The 20,559-nt window shown below is 37.4% G+C and overlaps 3 protein-coding genes across 8 annotated transcripts in view; 1 reads left to right on the top strand and 2 right to left on the bottom strand.

Moving 5' to 3' along the window:
- LOC105170621 (L-ascorbate oxidase homolog) lies at nucleotides 725-2,600 on the bottom strand. Its single transcript, XM_011091461.2, has one exon. It carries the CDS (start codon nucleotides 2,468-2,470, stop codon nucleotides 803-805), a length of 1,668 nt encoding a protein of 555 aa, XP_011089763.1. The 5' UTR covers nucleotides 2,471-2,600; the 3' UTR covers nucleotides 725-802.
- On the bottom strand, nucleotides 4,076-9,046 carry LOC105170620 (transcription factor Pur-alpha 1). Of its 5 annotated transcripts, none has more exons than XM_020696757.1 (6): nucleotides 8,311-9,046; nucleotides 8,164-8,211; nucleotides 5,134-5,274; nucleotides 4,793-5,035; nucleotides 4,563-4,711; nucleotides 4,076-4,473 (listed from the first exon to the last, which is right to left on the bottom strand). In XM_020696757.1, the coding sequence occupies exons 1-6, from the start codon at nucleotides 8,581-8,583 to the stop codon at nucleotides 4,368-4,370; spliced, it is 960 nt and encodes a 319-aa protein (XP_020552416.1). In that variant the 5' UTR covers nucleotides 8,584-9,046; the 3' UTR covers nucleotides 4,076-4,367. The 5 variants fall into 5 exon arrangements, with proteins under 5 accessions (XP_020552416.1, XP_020552415.1, XP_020552417.1 ...); XM_020696756.1 differs by having other exon boundaries at nucleotides 4,793-5,041; nucleotides 8,311-9,045; XM_020696758.1 differs by having other exon boundaries at nucleotides 4,793-5,032; nucleotides 8,311-9,045.
- Nucleotides 10,191-20,559, top strand: part of LOC105170619 (nuclear pore complex protein NUP214) — a 19,687-nt gene continuing 9,318 nt past the window's right edge. Inside the window, exons 1-9 of one of the 2 annotated variants that reach the window (XM_020696644.1) lie at nucleotides 10,191-10,628; nucleotides 10,724-10,932; nucleotides 11,647-11,815; nucleotides 12,139-12,285; nucleotides 13,935-14,059; nucleotides 15,927-16,039; nucleotides 18,627-18,763; nucleotides 19,236-19,398; nucleotides 19,503-20,397. In XM_020696644.1, coding sequence (XP_020552303.1) covers nucleotides 10,397-10,628; nucleotides 10,724-10,932; nucleotides 11,647-11,815; nucleotides 12,139-12,285; nucleotides 13,935-14,059; nucleotides 15,927-16,039; nucleotides 18,627-18,763; nucleotides 19,236-19,398; nucleotides 19,503-20,397 — 2,190 coding nt within the window. In that variant the 5' untranslated portion in view covers nucleotides 10,191-10,396. Of the gene's footprint in view, nucleotides 10,629-10,723; nucleotides 10,933-11,646; nucleotides 11,816-12,138; nucleotides 12,286-13,934; nucleotides 14,066-15,926; nucleotides 16,040-18,626; nucleotides 18,764-19,235; nucleotides 19,399-19,502; nucleotides 20,398-20,559 lie in introns of both variants that reach the window. The other variant, XM_011091457.2, reaches the window with a different exon arrangement.

The raw sequence follows: 20,559 nt of genomic DNA, 5'->3' as shown, positions 1-20,559 counted from the left end.
ACGGTGAATATATGGAGGGGTTGGTGTAAGTTTGAATTTTTTTTGTAATTTCATATTTTTAGAGGGGTTGAAATATAATAAACCCTTAAATTAATATATTAATTATTTAACTATATGTTAGAATTAAGAGTTGCCTTCATTTATTAATATTGATTGACCCCTCTTTTCAGTGTTTAGGTAATCTACAAGTATTTGCCCTTAAAATTAGAATCATCGTATATATTAAAAAATATCCAAAATTTATTGTTATTTGGCTGGAAAAAAATACAGCTTATTTAGTCCACATTCTTATACCGTAGAAATATGCTGAGTTATGTATTATTAATTAATTCAAATATTACTGAATAAGCTTTAAATTTTAAAAGATGTTATTATCAGTAATTCAAAGTTCAATTATGTGTTATCTACCACAAAAATCAAATAATAAGAATAAATCGGCCAAACCAGTAAAATTTTTTAAAATTTTCTTTCCTTAATCACACCAAACAATTTTTTTAAAAAAAATACTATACTTTCATTATATACAACCCATTTTATATTATCTTGAATTTCTTGTATACATATATGTATGTATATACAATTGATGAATTTCACTTTGTTAGGTAATTAATTGTCATTAATGTTAATAATTAATACTTGATATTGTGGTAGCTAGTGAATATATATATGGAACTCAGTTGATATAAAATATATTTATTAATTCAAGAAAATTGACATAAAGTAGTACCTAAAAAAGAAACATAAATAATTTCATTATTAACTAAGCAGCAGCACCAAGCAGCTCATAGCGTCTTCTTCTTCTTCAAGTGTATGGAGCAGGCTTCGGCAGAGACTTGACAATGCCACAGAGCTCTTGTGTTTCGGGCAATGAGTACTCATCCCTGAGTGAGCGTGCTTCAGACACTACGCTCAAGTACAATTGTTGTCCCAAATACGCTCTCTCGCGCATCTCCGACCTCAAGTTCCACATACCCGCATTGTCCAATGTGGTCATCACTGCTGCCCATGAGTTGGGGTACACCTGAATCGTGTTCCTGCTCACTGCATCCAACAAGTTGTAGTTCTTCCTCTTCTCAGCGCTCCACCTCCCGGGCTCTATCGCAACTGCAAAGAAGGAGAATCCATCCAAGTGCCAGGTTTGGATGGTCTTCTCGTGGTTCTCAAAGATGATCTCCACAAAGTTTCTGTATGTTCCATTCACCACGTTGGGAGCCACTTCCACTTTGTTGCCCTCTTGAGGCTCGTCCTTCATCAGATTGTAGGTGAATACTTTGTCAGCCACACCGTAGTACTCTGCCAACTTCAATGGGGTCTCGGCGTCCACATGTGACACACCGTTGATGCCAAATCTGAGCTTGCCATTGGAGGAAGAGCGAGAGTTAGCAATCTTGATGGTGCGGGTGATGTTGATCTTGCCGTACTTGTAGGAGCCTTGTGGGTTGGGACGTGCAGCATTGGATGTGAGGTTCCACCTGAAGGAGCGGAATTGGCTGATGGACCAGGCAATGCCCTTGGTGCTGTCGGGAGGTGGTGGTGGGAGCTCAGGTGATGCAGCCCCATTTCCGTTAGCATAACGAATGACGGCCACAGTTGAGAGAGGATGCTGGGCGAACCTGCTGGAAGCCACGAAGTAGTAGTCCTTGGGGGTTTGGTCAGCTGTCACCAGCACGGACATGCATTGCCCAACATGAAGGTCCAAAGAGTCATAGAGATTCTGCACGGTGTGGGATCCCTCCACTTCAACCACCTTCATGGTATGGCCCTGGACTCTGAAGTTGACGGAGAGCCTGAGACCGACGTTGCAAACCCTCAATTTATAAGTCTTGCCTGCCTCAAAAGTGAAAAGGGGCTTAGCATTGGCGTCGCCGACCTTGCTAGATTGGCCATTAATTTGGATGCCATCAGGCCTGCCGATGGAGCGACCAGAATCAAGAATGCTCTTTAGGGTCTTGTGGCCCTTGTTGTACCAATCCCCAAGAAGAACAGGATACTCCTCGGCGGGATTGTCATAGGGGATGGGGATAAGGGGTCGGCTGTGGACCTTGAGCATACCGATACCACCAGAGGCCCTGTGGAGAGCGGTGGTAGGGAAGTAGAAGTAGGTTCCGATCTGGTCCTTGACCTGGAAGCGATAGGTGTAGTTCTTTCCAGGGAGGATGGGGCACATAGCACCGGGAGTGCCATCTTGCCAAGAATTCTTCCTCTGCTGGATACCCGCCCAAGTGAGGAGGAAAGGCTCATCGAGCTGATTGAAGACATTGACGACAATATTGTTGTTAGAGGTACAATTGATGGCTGGTCCAGGGAATTGACCATTGATAAGAATGCCCTGTTGTGGGACGCCAAGAGGTGCAATGGTACCATAGGTGACCTTCCATTCGTGCTCGAGAGTAGGGTCACCTGCAATGACACAGGTGGCCGAGACGCAGAGAAACAACACGGCAAAGATCATCCTGGTGCTGAACACCATTGCTCTCCTTTCTTTCAAACTCCACTCAACCAGAAGAAGCTGTTATCTTTGTATTTTGTGTTTTATTCCTTGCCAAGAAGAAGATAAAGCTAAGGGAATGTCTTCTTCTGGCAAGAGAGCTTGGAAAGCTTGATGTATTTGGCAATGCATGAATGGATTTTTATAGTGGAAAAGAAAGGGGAGATCTGTTGCTCAACTCCTCTTTCCCCTCTCTCTCTCTTACTCCTCATCCATTCATTTCCTTCGACAGAGACTCTTTTCGCCGATCTCTTCGGCGTTCTTCGTTACCACCTTCTTATCAAATTTTCCTGCCAATAAATAGCAATCATTAATATATACATATATATATATATATTATCTTCCCTCTTGCATCACAAATTATTTTTATTTTCTTTATTTAATAATTTAAATATATAATAAACAAACACAATTTGGATAATCTAAATTATCACCATCCCTATGACATTATATTATATAGTTTATTTTCACTTAAAATTTGTTTAAGTGTAAAGATATATACCAAGCTTTATCCAAATAGATATATATATTTTAGGTAATTGTATTATAACTTTATTCTTTTATATCTAAAAAATATATACTTATTTTATACTAACTATAACTATACTCACTGATTACTTTCATTTTATTAGTTTTTCATTTTTATATTTAAAGTTTTAGCCAATTATCAATTACGCTTTTTGTGTCTTAAAGATTGGATTATTTGTTATTGCTTATATGCCAAATTGGCTATTCCAGTTATTATATTTCACCAGTCATTTTCCTAATGCTCAAAATTTTTGAGTATAAATTTGCACTATTAGGGAGGATTCTTGCTCGATTTCTAACCTTCATCTTGGTTCATCAGTTCACATAGATTGAGAATTTATACCCGTACCGAATAACTTGATCAGATACAACACTCAAATACTTAAGATCATTTAAATATAATTTTCGTCCTGTATTTTTTTATATTTTAGTAATTTATCTTTGTAAAATACCAAATAGGTCCTACAACTTCTTAAGTTTTACGATTATGATTCAAAATTTGCAAATATTATTGGAAAAAAGCATGTAACTCAACATGCTTCTTCTAATTGGGGTTTTGTTCCCATTGTCATTTCTGTACAATTTTTTTTGGCCTGTACCTTTAATTCATTTATTTTTAAAAAAAAAATCAAAGCTGAGAATTTTCATTCATCATATCAGAAGAAATATCCACCTGCAACGCGGCATGAGGGAGGGGGGGGGGGGCGAACCTCCTCATAGATCCACTGATAGCCTGGCCATGTTCCAAATCTCAAATGCTCTACATGATAAATAAATTTACAAGTAAAAAGAAATGAATGCTGAAGTGCACTTGTGCTGCAACTCCAAATTGCATGAACTTGATTCACCTCAATTATGTTGCACAAGTATTCAACCATTCAAACATATTCTCGGTACTAAACACTCTCGTATTTGTAATTCGATTCGATAAGAAACAAAAATGAATGGTCAGTATCGTTAAGTAAATACAGTGCCACGGATCCTTTAAAACTACAAACATCCGAACAGATTGTATACATTCCAACTGAGTCCAGGAGACAAGTGTTGACACATTTATAATTACTGTGCAAGCAGCTCATTTAGAATTAGAAACATCTGAACAGAATGTATACATTAAACTGAATCAAGATGACAGGTCCAGAAACATACTGAGAAAAGGATAGAACACAGCATCCAATTCTCGTGGCTGATTATACAAAAGCGGAAGGCCTTCACATTTCCAACAGTAAACAATCAGAAACTCGCAATCACGAAAAGAAGAGATCTAAATAAAGATGCCATTCTTTTGGCACAAAAGAGTGCTTATTCTCATTTATTTATATATATATCATTCTATCTAGAAGCAAGCTGATTAACTTTCATAAATGGTCTCTGATTGAAGACGGACAGCAGCCTTATTCAGACATAACTGGAACAAAAATAAGCAAAGCACTTGGCAAGCGGAACACAGATGCACCCTGATCAACCACAATAAATGGGCCATAGATCACAATCTATTTAGACAACACAGAGTTGACTGGTCAACCAGAATCTCTACCACATTCACCTTTGAGGAGGGTCCACTGTCCGAACATTTGCACCAGTCATCCCCTCAATCCGATCTTTAGTGATCTCCACAAAATGACCCACCATTTCATAAAACTGCTTCAGGCCAGAAAGTGGGAGAATGATAGAGGAGCGATCTGAACCCGTGACCTGCAACTTTCTAAACTTTAGGAAAGCACAGAGTGAAACAACTCAATATAGTTATATCCAGTAAAATTTTCCAATACACACCTCGGATATTCTCAAGAAGTGACCTCTGTTATTGCTGCCGAGATCAAAGAAAAATTTCTTTTGATCAGCTCTTATTACCTTTGAGACTCCTAAATTACCTATGTCATCAGTCGGTGGCAGATCAGAAGTCCGATCAACATTCAAGTCAGCTGCTGGGGCAGGTTGAGAACTATGGCTGGATATAAAACCAGCCCCCACATCATCTGAAAGCCCAACAAGGCGTTCTGGGGCTTCAGAGTTCTGCTGATGCTTAAAACACAATCAGAAGTACACAAAGGTTTGCTTACTGAGGTATCTCAAGAGTAACTAGGGATAGACACAAAACAAAGATCTAATGTTACCTGGTTGGGCAGTATGAAAAGCCCTGATGCTTCATTTATTTCAGCCAAAATATTCCTAAAGGCCGCCCACCCTTCATCTCGGGCACTTCCTGCAGGGACAATAATAGTACTGCGGTTTCGGCTGACCGAAGCTTCCGATATCTGCATGCATTAGTTTATTAGCAAAAATAAAGGCTTTTAATTGCATTATTGCAAGAAAGATTCCATACGTAAAACACTTTGACATCACTCTCTAACTATACAAACCCATGACATTCAGCCCTCTCCTTCAACAAGTTCAATTAGACCACCATCAGCATAGCCTATGCTTCCAACTTTTACTCAATCTCCCTAATAAAAGCACTTCTAGAACCTAAAGCTTTGATATGCACTAATGCATCTTTTCCTCATCAACCACTGTAGCTCTTTGCATCATCATCGGCTGGTTTCAACCTCAAGTGGGACTAGCTTACTGGGTGCTACTAGTTTCTATGGTCACAGAGCCTGATGCTGATTTATACCTCCCCTCTTGGTCTCAAAATTACACTTTTTTGGCCTTGTTACTTATTTTCTAATAACAATCACCTCTTTTCGGAGATCCACCTATGGGAATCTGATAACGCCATGACTAAAACTTATATAGACTTTCAAAATGCTTTCACGTATTTTGATAGTGTAACACTTTTTAATGGCATAATCCAAAAATATTGTAATCAACCCCTGCAAGATAATGAACCAAATTTCCATGTTCCTATATAGATTATCCAATAACTGTACAAAGTACAAACCCCATACAACACTTGCCTATGATGACCAACATCAAGTTAGTTTCAACCATCCTGATAATTTACTGATAAAGTACTTATCAAATATCCACGTGACAGAATGGTGGATGCAACAATTATGTCATGATAATTAGTTGTCTTCAATAATGTTTTTTTCAAATTGAAAAACACCAGTATTGTGGTCCATTAGATGTGACATCAAAAGGACAGCCAAAGTCTTTAGAAGCTGAAGCTAGTGCATGCATAATGTTTGTTCCTCTTGTGCTAAATATCTTTGCTTGAAATAGCTCAATGTAATGCTTGTTTGGTCTCTCTTATATATTATCCTGGTCATTTCTTTAATTGCATAAGGAACCAATTCATTTACAAAAGACGCTTGTACAAAAAGATAAAAAGAATGAAATGCAGTGAAGATTATAACATAACACTTCCTTTTATTACAAATCATTGCAACTATCCCCTTCTAACTATTAAATCTTAGCACGGTTGAAGTTGTATTCTCACATATTCCATCAACTTTAACCAATTTCAAGTGCCCAGAGTTTCAAACTAAGAAGAGAGATTCGTGTAATTATCTCTAGTAATAGGGGAGGTCTGTGTAATTAACCCTTTTCTAAAAGCAATTTAAAGCATTTAGATCAAGTTTCGCACATTTGACAAATCAAAAGACGGTGAATATGATCACTGAAACATAGCATAAGTGAATTATTGAGAGGCAACTGAATGCACGTTACTGTATTGATATAATTATCATCATCCTTGCTTTTGCAAGTTTTCCACCGACATAGTAATAACTGTTTACAGCATTATGACATAATGAGTTTACTATGGCATCATTTGCTATTCTTATGCAATATACTTTACACTACCTCAAATATGACATGATAAAACTACAGCGTTTCTATTATCATTTGCGTATTTTGCAGACTCCTGCTTTTAACAACTACAGCGCCTTTAACAACTATGTGATAAACTAAAAATACAATAAAACTTGTGGTAGTTTAAAAACGAAAATTTCATTACGAATAAATATATATATATATTAGAAAGACGAATAGAAGGAGACAGCTTAAATAAACATGGAAGAAAGAAGTCAAATAGATGGGGGGAGATGGAAACACAAGAAGCAGCTACCACCCCCCATGGCCCAAATGCTGTTGAGTAGTTTTGGGAGCTTTTAGAGGGCATTTGTTCCTATACTAGATGTTCTCAAGATATGTTATGAAGCAAAAAGATCATCCACCCTTCAAATGCACATGGATCCAATGGATAAACAGACGCTTCAATAGAGCTTCAGACTTCCTGAATCGATAAACCAAATAGGAAATTGAAATCTTCACTTCTTTTGAAGCGAAAAGATCATCCAATCTTCATATCAACATGGATCCAACCATGAACAAGATGCTTCAATTAGAATTTCCTTCATCATCAAATCAAATTAGGAACTTGCAAAAATCTTGGTTTTTTGAGAGAAGAGATCATCCATCATTAGATTATTATAAAAGGGGATAACAAGACCCTTGTATTGGTATTTCCTTGGTCAGAAGATGAAACTAGGAAATCTGATTCTTGATTCCTTGTGAGTGAAAAGGATTATCCAACTCCAAATTCAAATCCAAGGGTTGAACTAAATACTTTGACTAGAATTCCCTATACCAATACATCAAACTAGGAAATTTATTAGAGATTTTCCTTACCCAATCTGCAACCTATACTTTTTAGTCATTACAGTTATTATGAGCCTACCACTGATTTATAATTATTTTCTCTGATTTGATTTTTCTGTACACTTGTTGCAGATGTAGGCCACTGGATTTTTGTTCTTACTAAATTCAATAGCATGAAGTCTTCTATAGTTCAAATAAAAGTTCAGTTTTATCTTTCCTATTGTCAACAGTTCCACAAATTGACACCATTGTGGTATTTTGAGGAGCTCTTTCCTGGAATTATACAGTATGCAATTATGGTCTTCACTCAATGGATTGCACAAAGCACTAGATATCAAAAGAGATTGAATCTCATAACAGCTTAATTGAATAAGAATACATAGTGGAATTTTACGAGCTCTCATGCTAGATATCCAAGAACCTCCCACAGACCACATGTTCACGAAAATATTGAAGTAGGCAGTTGCTAATTGGAACTCCGCAAATAAACAAAACTGCTTCACAAGCAACAATAGCTGATAATTTATGCACGCATTGCAAGAGAGAATGGCAAATAATACATAAAAACCAAAAAGCAAAGGCAGGAATGATCGACTAACTTTGAGAAAGCGTCCCCTTCTGTTCTCGCCAACATCAAAATAAAATACCTGCAAGCAGATATCAGCAAAAACTTAAAGCAGGACGTAAAAAGATAAAGGTTGTATCAGCGGGGTGGGAATATTGGTGCGAGGGTGTATCAGAGGTGCCTTGGTATCAAGCTGGAGTTCTTTGCTAAAGACATCTTGGTCATCGGAGTTGACATAGTAATTGAAGAGATCAAGGAACCAGGCGATGCCGTTGGAAGGTACTATGATGGTGGACCTGGTCGCTGAAGTCTTCTCAGAGATCTTAAGGTACCGGCCGCGGGGATTCTCCTTGAGGTCAAAGTAGAAAAGCTTGTGCTCCACCTGCAATGTTTTGCATAGCAACTCCACATCAGTCCCCCCTCCGCCGCCGCCCCCCGCAGAATTCCCCTCCATCTATAAAATATTATATAGAAAGGAAACCCACAAAAAAAATAAAAATAAAAATAAAAATCTTCAGACACAACCCGGCAAAAGAATAATTAGATACAGAGAGTTCGCGCGTCAGGCGCCGACTAGAACACTCCAAATTGAAGAAATTGGTGGAGGTGACGAAAGCAGCAAATCGGATGGCGTGGCGGCGGTGGCGGTGATGTATTTTCTTGTGGGATTGTTAGGGTTTTGAAAGAAGAAGATGTAAAAATGGAGATGGAAATGAAATGGTATAGGAGGTTTAGGTAAGTGAGCATGGGTTGCGTTGTGAGCTGTGACAGTGAGTAGCGTTATCTAATTTGGGGGAAAGCTCAGCCCGCACTCCGCAATCCCTCCAAGTCCAAGGCAACCAACCAGTATGAACTGAGCATCACATGTCCACTATTTTTATTTAAGTGCCCTCCACTCCAACCAACCGCAAATACTCCTTTGACGCTGCAAACCCCCCCATCCCCTTTTTATTTACTTTTGCTCGTAATTGCTTGCATATAATCATATTAGATAGACACGATACAATTTTTCAAAACTAAAGTCAATATGTGATTAAAAGTGAATTGAATGATCATTTTGGAATTAAAAAATAATTTAGAATTAAAAGTCGAATAATATACGTGTGAAAATTTTTTAATAAATATAATAGTATAATTACGGTTAAAAAATAAGGTAAATATAGCCACTTTTCTTGAAATTTGTCATAATTATAAATTTTTTGCCATTGTTTGTCAAATTACGAATACCCTCTTTTAATGTCCGTTTAACAATGAGTCATTCAATTAGCATTTATTAGATTTTCATTAAATTTTTATTTTAAATTGATCAAAATGTCCTTTTAGATTATAAATTATAATTTTATATATTTTTCACAATATTCAAAAAATTGACTAATATGTCCTATGGCTTATTTACATTATCCACTCGCACGATTTTTTACAATTAAAAAAAAAATCAATAGGGGTAAAATGGTGATTTCCACCTTATCGTTTATGGGTGATATTTGTAATTTTTCATACAATATGAGAGTATTCATAATTATGACAAATATAATGTAAAATAATCGTAATTTACCCTGAAAAATAATCTGAATAATTCGGAAGACCTATTAAATTATATTTAATGGGTATATAGGTATTCCAAAAGTAGTGTCGAAAACTTTAAATTGTGGTCAAGGACTGGGTTGTTTTTTTTATACTATATATATAATAAATAATATTTCATTTGTGGTTGAGGACTGATTTTTTTTTTTTATACTATATATAATAAATAATATTTTATAATTTTAAAATATATAATAAATAATATTTCATAATTTTAAAATATGTTATAAATAATATAAAATATATAAACCACATCTCATTTAAAAAAAAATAAAATAAAAAATAACAATTTAAGAGTATTATCAATATAATATTTGAGTTGGACTTCAAAATGAAGTTTCAGACAACTTAGAGATAATAATGAGCTTTAGTGGAAACAATAGCCTATCAATATACAATAAAATATTATTTAATTTTTTTTATATAAATTTTGAAAAACAATAATAAGGGGATTTAAAATTCATAATTGGAAGCAAATGCAATGTATTGAGAGTTGAGAGTTGAGAGTGGAGTCCCTGCCTGAATTTCATGTTTTGGTTCATTGCCTTCTCATTAGGTCTGTCGTATGTTAGGTGTAGCGTACCCTCACAATCTTCCCGCCCATAGAGCACACCGAAATCACCGTCTCCCTCTCCTCTGCTTCTCTACATTGCCACTCTCCTCCTTTTCACTGCAACACATCAATGGCAAATCCTCCGCTACTTGACCTCACAACTGATGGCGCTCCCCTCTTCGAATTGGACGACGAGATTGACGGAGACGAAGTCGGTTCCAGAAATTACCGCTTCTGTAAAGTTGGAGAGCCCGTTCCTATCAAGTCGGATGACAGCTCCGAGTTCGACCCCCAATGCCTCCCCTCCCAACCCTTGGCCGTATCCGAACGCTTTCGTCTCCTCTTTGTAGCTCATCCCCAGGGTAACTTCCTCCCATCTCCTTTTGGTTCCTTCCCTCAAGAACCCTTCATTTTTCTTTTTCTACCCTAGGAATTTATTCGTGTTTCTTGGGTTTAGGGTTTTGTGTTGCGAGGACAAAGGACGTGATGGCATCGGCCGAGGAAATTAAGGAGAAACAAACCGGCCCATCTGTACAGGAGTTAAGTCTCGTGGATGTCTCCATAGGAAAGGTCTCAATACTGGCACTGTCGTCTGACGATTCCTTGCTCGCTGTCACTATTGGCAACCATGTCCATTTCTTTGCTGTTAGCGCTCTGCTCCATAAGGTATGGCTTCCTTGTGCTCCAAGCTTTCCTTGTTATTGATTAATTGTTGTGCATATGGGTTGCAACTTAAAATGCATTCTCAGGCAATCCTCTCGTTCCTTTACTGTTTCCTTATCCTTTTTCGTCTTTCTGGGCACCTTGATCTGGGAAGTAATTTTGACTCAACTGGAAAAGTTGTATTGAGTCAAGTTTGCTTTTGAGGCTATTAGAGTAATGTGATCAGCATCGTGATGGTTGATCATTTTTGTCTCCTGTTAGCAGAATTTGCAGTTGTACAGAAATGAGGTGGTAATTAGTAAAATTTTTTGACAATAAGATGTTAAAATAGTGAGTAATATTTAGACAATTTGTTTCACATGGATGATTATTGTTAGAAGTGACCCATACATGCTTAATTTGTTGAAGTGCCAGTTATTATCCATCATTACTCTTATGAGTATTCACTTTTTTTTTTTTTTTTTTTGTAAGATGGAGAGCATGTTAGCTATCTTACAAAGTATAATTGAGCTGGACTATGCTTTCTTCTTATTTTATCTTTTCATACCCTTTTGGAACAAACATGTCAGCTTCTATGTTCATCATTTCCTTTGGTGCACATATAGTGGAATATAACTTATCAAAGAAAATTTGTGAAGCTCAATTTCGAATTACTTGTCGGAGCAGATTTTGAATGTTGTTAGAGAAGTTATAATTTGTTTTATTGACATTGAACAGGACCAAAAGCCTTCCTATTCGGTCTCACTAGATGATTCCATTTGCATCAAGGATATGCGCTGGGCTAGAAAAGTTGCAAAAGCTTATGTTATTCTTTCAGATGATGGAAAGTTATACCATGGGTCTGGTCAAGGTCCCCCTAGCTATGTGATGGAAGGCGTTGATTCTGGTATGCTTTATCTGTTTGGTGTCTTTACTATTTATCAGTGTGACAGTGTCAATACTAGATCAACTATGGTGTGACTTTACTGGAGTCTAGAAGATTATTTATGCTAAGACTTCACGTGCGGATATTAGTTGTAGGTTATAGTAAAAAGTAAAGGGACATTCATTTACGCTAGCAGAGTATCCTTTTTTTTTTTTGGAGCACAAACAATGTTTCTCTTTCACCAACATACCACTAGCTTCCGGTGAATAACCTCTTTGCAGAAGATATAGTGCCTTGTTCCTTGTAAAGTTTCTTTTGCTCACTAACATCATTTATTGTTATAGTCGACTGGAGTGTTAAAGGCAATTTTGTTGCTGTGGCAAAAAAGAACATCGTCAGCATTTTGTCATCAGAATTTGAGGAAAAATTAAGATTTTTGCTACAATTCCAGTCAGTGGTTGGTGATTCTGATGTCAACCAAGTAATAAAAGGTATGCTCCCTCTGTATATTGTCTTTCTTTCCTCTTTCGTCTATTTTCCTGCATATGGCATCCCCTTGATTCTTGTTCAATCTATTTTCACTTTGTTCAACGGGTTGTTGAGACTATTTTCATTATGTTCAAAGGTAGACATTCTTGACAATTGTTATTGGCATAATGATCTATGTTACTGTTTATTATTTTCTGGGGCACTTTATCCTTTCCTTTTCAACATCAGCCTTTTGAGCCACTGCTGTGCCTGCAAGCTAGGGTTTCCTATAAGTTGTTTGTGTATGCAATACCTGGTAGGGACGTAGCTGGCCGTCTTCCCTTTTTTCTGCAGTCTGCACTAATATGCTTTGCAACTAAGGTAAAAGCAAGTCCTGCAATTAACTCTTCCAGAGGTATCTGGACATGACAGTTTCACCATTTGCTCCAACAGGTGAAGTGTGGTTACCTGGTACGTTGATTGTGGTTCATGGTTTTGAAACGGGAACATGGTTCTTCATATTCATAACTAGTCATAAGTATAGGCATCTTTATGTCAGCAACTAGTAGGTTTTTTGGTTGATCATAATGTTTTTTCCTAATATGGGATTATGAATTTAGCACTTCTTCTAAAACTAAGTTGTTTCTGTTTAAAAATGCATTAAGGCATTATCTTAAAAGATGAACACCCGCCAAATACGAAGAAATAGATTGTCATCATCCATTCCTGTTTCACATCATTTGGATTTTTGCCAGTTAATATATTCATGCTGCTTTTAGGAATGAAAACAGACTTAGGTTTTTGTTCCAGACTGTTGTGTCAGACTGTAATCTCTGGTAGTTGTGGGCGTTTATGTTTAATATCTGCTAATCAGTAAGTTTTGGTATCGCATTTTAACATTTATGGCTTTCATGAAGTTTACTGCTTCTGAAGTTAATCGCTTCCGAGATAAAGGAGGATTCAGTCAAATGATCTGTAGGCACATTTATGATGCCCATCTGTTGGGAAGGAAGACAGGTAGTGTGATGCTGCAGCGACACAGCAAGAATGTAAAGACATCTTTTGGATGGTTCATCTGATTGTGCTGTGGATAAAAAGAACATTTGGGAGTAGTATTGAGAATGATTTTGCGCCGAATAAGTCCTAAGCCTTTGTCACTGCAATATAGCGTTGGGTTCTGTCTTAGCAGCTGGCAATTTTCTCTAGCCAGTGCATGCTAGGAGTAAAGAGTGCTTGATAAGTGAAAGATCCATATTTTTGTGCCCTATAAATATTAGGAACAGAACAAGGAGATCTGGTTTGGATGTAGAATCTTTTAGGGAAATTAACCAGGCAACCCCACCAAAAGTTTGAGACTAAATTTGGAGATCAAAAGTTCCTGCATCCAATATCATAAGAGTGTGCATTATAATATTTGAGGTATCTTTTGGGTAGGTATGTAATCGTTTACTCGCCCCCGCCCCCGCCCCCACAAAGCTAGGGATTTTGTTTTCTTTCTGTTGCAAACACTGATGATTAGTTGCACTTTAAGAATGATGAAGAAGTAGATTTCCCCCCTTTTTACTTTATAAACCTTGACTATTTTATCCTTTATGACTTATGACAGTACCTCTTTTATGTAGCTCCTTGTTTTCTATTTATTTATTATTACTCTGTGTGCTGTGATTATCAGTGGATTCCATCCGATGGATCCGTCCAGATTGTCTAGCTGTTGGATGCTTCCAATTAAATGACGACGGAGAGGAGGAAAATTACATAGTCCAAGTCATCACTACCAGGGGCAGAAAGATTACTGATGTCAGTGTATGCATTCTTTCTCATCACTGTAGCTTTTCTCTGCTAATCATTTTCTGAAGTAACTTTTCAGTCTTGCTCCTTACTGATTTTGTATAGTTTCATTTTCTGATATATTTTGCTGTGGTGATGCAGATATATTACTGTCATTTTTTCCAACTCTTTATATTTCTTGATATTTTTGACTTATGGTATAAGAATATATGTTGTTAGCCATGGTTATCCAACTGTTGACTGGTCTTTTTTCCCCACCAATTGTCTAATTTTGCATGATACAAGATTTTTACAAGGCCTTTCCTCGTCATGGATTTAATGGCATACCAAACACGTTTACTTGGTTGGCAAGTTTGAGATGTAAAGAGATGCTGCCTTGCAAAAAAGTCATGAACATAAATGCAGTCCGATCACACTGCAATCGCCAGCTTCGAAGTTCCACCCTGCTAGACTTGGGTTGCTTTGCATGTTGAGAATAATAGTTTTTTGTTGCATCATGCTAATTCCTCATTGCAAGGATAACCGAATGATGCTTAAACGTGTTGTGGAAAACTTGGAAGCAGTAAAAGTCAGTTTGATCCCTCTCAAGTAGCAGTTTGATTGTGAGACTTGTAGTTTCGTAGCTGCATCCTCACTACGTAACAACTTGACATCCTGAAAATGGTCTAGCTCAATCCAATAACGAGCTATCTGATTACTGTGACCAGCCAAAGATAACAAGCTTGTTTGGCACTGGTTATTTTTGTCTTAATCTTGAGAATAACTAAGGTACCTTGTACATTCGAATAACTTCTCTACTTCAGCTTGCATAGTATTTCAAAGCTACAATATTTGAATATTTAGCATCCCAGGCAAAAAAAGCCGGATCCTGAATTTGTTTGCTGCTCCAGTTTGATGGGTAATCTCCTTGGCTTTTCAAAAATGTCCTTATCTACTGAGACTAGGATGTATTTTTCTCCAATAGAAATGCAAGAATGATGCCTTGTAACGTTCAGGCAGCACTATTTGTAATCTGTTCACATGTGGCCACAGCTGTTGCATGTGCATGAGCAGTTCAGAAACTTCTGATACCATAAGAGTAATAAATTAGTTGAGATATTTGCCAATGATGGCAATATAGAAAAAAGAACTATGGCAGTGACTGAAGAAAGGACAGTAAGGACAGAAGCATATTTGGTCCAAGAAAACAAAACAGGTCCTAAGGGTCTGAAACAATGTCCAGAAAATATTTGAAAAGAACAGTGTATTTCCTTTTCAATAGTCATGACTGATACAGCCCTCTCTGAATTCTGTAGTACTGGAGTACCTTACAGGTTTACAGCCTTTCTGCATGCAAAAAGTATATAATATATACAATAGAAAGAAACAATATCTTCAGTTCTTCATACAACCATTCATTTTTCTTGATTTTTGTTGGCTTCTTGTGTTGCTACAAAGGCACTGCATGAGGCAGTAACTCACCAAGGACTTGAAGTTCAAGTTGTGCTCATTTAGTTCATGTTGCTGGTAGCTCACTGATACAGCCAAGTAGATGAGAGTTTTGTTCGTAGGCTTTTACTTTGTGATGGATAGCTCCTTGTCCTTGTTGGAGGATATGTTTTGTAAATTAAATTTCTCTTGGTACTTTGTCCTCTTTTCTAACGTATATGCCATAGGTGTCTTAAAAACGATAAAAGTAATATTGTTAAGTGCTGCAGAATAAGATGCTTTGGCTTCTCCATGACCTACTGTATCCTTTTATTGAGTGGGATGTAGTTGAATAAGTGGATATAGATAATTGATTATTGATTCTAGTGACAAATGATTCTTTTATTGGGTTCAGATTTTATGTCTTATTTTGACTGCATTCAAATATTTATTTGCTTATTGCTTTCAGGCAGCTGCAAAGCCGATTGTCTTATCCTTCAATAATGTCTTCATGGATTTTTCTTCTGATGCTGTGCCCATCAGAAATGGACCACATCTGTTTCTCAGCTATCTAGATCTTTAGTATGTATACATTATTAACTTCTTTTAACTATTCTTCTATAACCTCTGTAACCATTTCTCTTTGTGCTCTTTTACACTACAGTCCTTTATAATATCTGACATCTGCTCTTTTGGATATTGTTGTGAAATAGCTGAAAGTATTTACTATGCAAGTTTTCTCTTTTTCTGTTCTTGTTCTCCATATTGGTAGCTTATAAATAATCCTGGAACTTGAAAAATGAAAATTTCTGGATGCCAGATTCAAGAATATGCTCTGTGACATGATCTTTGCACCTTACATATACTATATCCTTGGGAGAAGTGCATTTCTGGTCCCGTTAAACTGGCAGCCTCATTTCACTTTTGGTCCTTTACTTTGGTGGGTGGCAATTTGGCTTGTATCTTACAATTTTTGGAACATGGCATCCAGATTGACTGGAAATTGCAAAGATAGTAGGGAAGTTGATGACTTGGATTGAAAAATGGGGATTTTCGTAACTGGAAGAAAAATGATACATGGTAGCAAAGTTGACTAGTAGATGCTCACAGAAACTACTCTTCTCCTTTGTTTATTTTTTTTTTTCTTTTTACAGTTGTTTTTTTTCTTCTCTTTCCATCTTTCCCATTTTGTATTTTTTCTTCAACTTGTTCCAAGCTTCCATCATCTCCCAACCCTATGTCCTATCCAACCCAACTGCACTCCCTAGACCCTGCTTGACCCTACCCAAATATGTGAATCTGCCAAACCCAACACCTTGGCAATGGTCAACAACCCCTCAATGCTTAGGTTTTTCGTGGTCATAGGTTCTTCAGGCAGGATTTTGAAAGACTTGGTTTCTGGGAATTTCATATAGTGTTGGGTTTAGTCGATGAATTTATAGCATTCTGTAAATTTGTATGACAGGTTTTTTTTTTTCTTCTTTCTGTCTGCTTGGTTTGAGGTCTCAATGATTGGGGGTGGAGGGGTTCTGCAGGGATGGAGAGGATGAAGGGCAAAAAGAATAATCAAATGGGAGTAGTGGCTAAAGAAAAACAAATGCAAATGTGAAAAAGAAGACCAAAAAAAAAAAATTGTGCTTTGTTGCATTTGGTTTAGTTTGCTGCCATATCACCAATTTTCCATCTACATCGTCTAGGACCATTGTGATTTTCGCCCAATTTGAATGCAATGTGCCAAAAATTAGAATATAGGATAAGTCGACACCTTTCTAGATAGAGGGGTCAAAAGTGAAATGAGGCCAAGTAATAAGACAGTGGAATAATTTTTGGGAAATGAGAACATATATAGAAAAACACTCGGCTTTAAAGTTCTATTCTTGTATTAATTTTGTCTGGATCAATTATCATTGCCCCTTCTGGCTTTGAGCTGAAGATTGAATTGTACTTGCCTGTGCTAATTTGGTTTCCGGCCGTTGTTAGTGGGGGCCAACAGGCTTTCAGTTTTCATGAGTCTTTGCTCTGTGCTTGTTATTCATTTTGCCTCTCTCAATTTAGTTGTTACACTCTTCCCCTAGAAAGAAACAGCTCCTATTTTCTTTTTGAGGTCCACATATATATCCATTTCCTAAAATGGCAATATTTCCAAGTAAGTACCCTCTCATTGTAGTAGATCTGACCTAATAACTCCTAAATACTACTCTTTGAGCCTGAGAAAGTAAAGAAACATAAAACTTTCACTTCCTCATATGAAGTTTCATGCCAGTTCAAGGTCCAGCATTCAAATGGTGACCAAGGGAAGATAATCTTATTCAAAACAGTTGCCCAAATTAAGGTCTAAGTTTCTAACTTCTTCTGGATGGCCTTGCTCCTATGTCATAACCTGGTAAGGGTGTGGTAGTATTCTCTTGATTGATAAAAAATAGTGCACTTGGTAGTTGGCTGAGACGAGCTTTGTCTGCTTTCACCTAGGAGCTTGGGGTTTTGGCTGAGGTTTGACATTATTTTCCTCGTCATTGATTGATCTCTTTCTCATTTTTCATCAATAAGTATTAGTTCTCAGAACTATTCCTTTGTTGCATCCTTGCCTTGTGGATAAAGTTTATTGAATTTTTAATTGATATCACACAAAGAGGAAGAAAAGATTAATTAGGTTTCTCTGGTCAAGCTATTAAAATGCCACTTAGTGTAACAGGTTGAAACTGGAGACACAAATGAAAAAACTCTACAGACAGCTTCACTGTACAATTGGAGACTGTTGATATTCAGTCCTGTTAGTCATTACAGGAAATCGTGGCTCTCCTATTGTTACTTCCTTAAGCATAGTTTTTACTGCATCCTAAGATGCAGGATATTGCATCTTGAATTCTTGATAGATCCTCCAATTCATGTTACTGCATTACTAGTAATGCAGTTCTCTGATATATAGTTTGTGGTGAATATTTAAGTTACCTTTACTTCATTTCTTAAAGAACTACCGTCTGGCACAAGATTCACCCACCCAAGGAAAGAAAGATAAACAAGATGATATTGGCCCTTAAAATTGACCTTTGTTTATTCACATGCATGACTAATAAATACACTCACCATTAGAATGATCCGACACACTGCTCACTCTGTCAGATACTCGATGATGTGACTTCTTATGAGCTGTGGTTTTCTGTTGTTGCAGTGGGCTGGCATTTATTGCCAATAGGAATCTCTCCCAGCATGTTGGACTGTTCTGTTGGTCACTGGACAGTGGGAAGAATGAAGCTGCAGTGATTGAAATTCTTAATGATGCTTGGAATTTGTATATCGATACTCAAGGTGCTAAAACTTGAAACTAAGATAGGACTTTATGAATGAGTATTTCATTTACATGTGTGTTGCATGGTTATTCACTTGGTTGTATGTTCCGTTTATCTATACCCCTCTATTCATGCAGCTGAGGTCTCATGCCCTAGTACTTGGAAAATCAGAGTTAGTATAATATGCCAAACTTATTGAGATTATTTGAGGATCACTAGATTTCCTCTGCAATTTGTATAACATTTAAAATTTACAATGGACATGAGGGGTAACGAGCAGAGAGAGGGCATGGGGGGTGGGGGTGATGCGAAATTAGAGTCGAAAGCATGTATGGCTAAAATAATTCAGTTATTCCCTATGAAGCTGCAAAATACTGATAAACTCTGAATCGAAGTTTAGCAGTTGGTTGAATTAGTAATGAGATGCATCTCATTTCCAACTGGTGTCATTGAGGTGGTCAATTCTCTGATATTAAACTGTTTGATCTCAGTTAATGGTGAAGAAAATGTAATCATGGGACTCTCTGTTGACAAGGTTTCCCAGAATGAAAATGTCAGATTCACACTGGGGGATGAAGAAACCGAAGTCTCACCGTGTTGTTTAATTGTATGCCAAACCATTGATGGAAAGATTTCAGTTTTCCACTTTGCCAGGTAAACCCCCCCCCCCCTCCAGTTGTCGTTTAGTTTGTTAGCTGTTCCGGTTGCACTCTCTTCTCTTGGGAAGCTACATTTAAAAAATATATTCTCTTCTGTAGTGCTCGAGGGGCTTTAGCATCATCTGAAGTTTGTGCTGATGAAGAAGAGGATGATTCCCAGGCATCAACGAACCATCAACTCTCCGTGATTTCTTCTGCAGGTGGTGAGGAAAGTAGAGTGCCAACCTCTTTGCCATCTGAATCTCATGAATTTAGTAGAGTTGCTATTGGAAAGACAGGTGCTAAGGCCACTATCACAAATGAATTATCGCCATCTTTTCATTTAGATGGCAGATCACAAGAACAAACTTACACTGAAAACACGGGGCAGAAGCCTCTTACAAACTCTCAGATGGTGAAAGTCAAAGTTGATGAGCCAGAAAAAGCCCTTTCCACAAAGCAGAACCAAGATAGTAATCCAGAGTATCAATCAATATCTGAAGTCAAACGCAGTACAGGTTTCTTCACAGCAGAAGTTGTCGGTGATTCTTTTCAGCAATCAATGAGCAACTATTCAATATCAGGTCGGAATGTGGAGCCATTAGGTAAAGTTCCACCAACAAGTTCACCAAGTGGGTGGTCTTTAACCAGATCAAATGCAAGAGTTGATTCGTCAAAACCTTCTACTGGGAAGTTTTTGTCATTCCCATCTGGTGAAATTGGCAATTCAGACAAACCTGCACTACAATCTGGTGGAGGTGTAGAACGACGTGCTACAGATCTAAAGGAGAAAGCTAAACCTTCTGTTTCTTTTACTTCTTTTGGGCAGACAGATTCCAGCGCACAGGGCAATAGAAATTCACTGCCAGGAAGTCCTGGTTCACAAGCATCTTTGACGGAGAGTGTTGCTTCTGGAAAATCTTTCCCGTCTGAATTCAAAAAGGAGTTGAGTGCGGCTCCCTCACCAGCAGGATTCCCATACTCTGCTCAAAAAGTGTCAAAACAATTTGGAAATGTAATATACTTATTACTAGTTTTGACCTTAATGGTGATGCACTCTGTCGTATGCATAATCATTAATCCACTTTCCGTTTCTAGCATCATCTCTTGCTCGGAATAAAACCTGCCCTTCTAGCTTTCTATGACTAATTGGCTCTGTTGTAATCCTCTTCAGTGT

This window comes from Sesamum indicum, linkage group LG9 (assembly GCF_000512975.1).
Source record: "Sesamum indicum cultivar Zhongzhi No. 13 linkage group LG9, S_indicum_v1.0, whole genome shotgun sequence".
Classification (NCBI taxonomy): domain Eukaryota; kingdom Viridiplantae; phylum Streptophyta; class Magnoliopsida; order Lamiales; family Pedaliaceae; genus Sesamum; species Sesamum indicum.
Note: the sequence above shows the minus strand (reverse complement) of the source record. Positions and strands in the feature narration are given on the sequence as shown.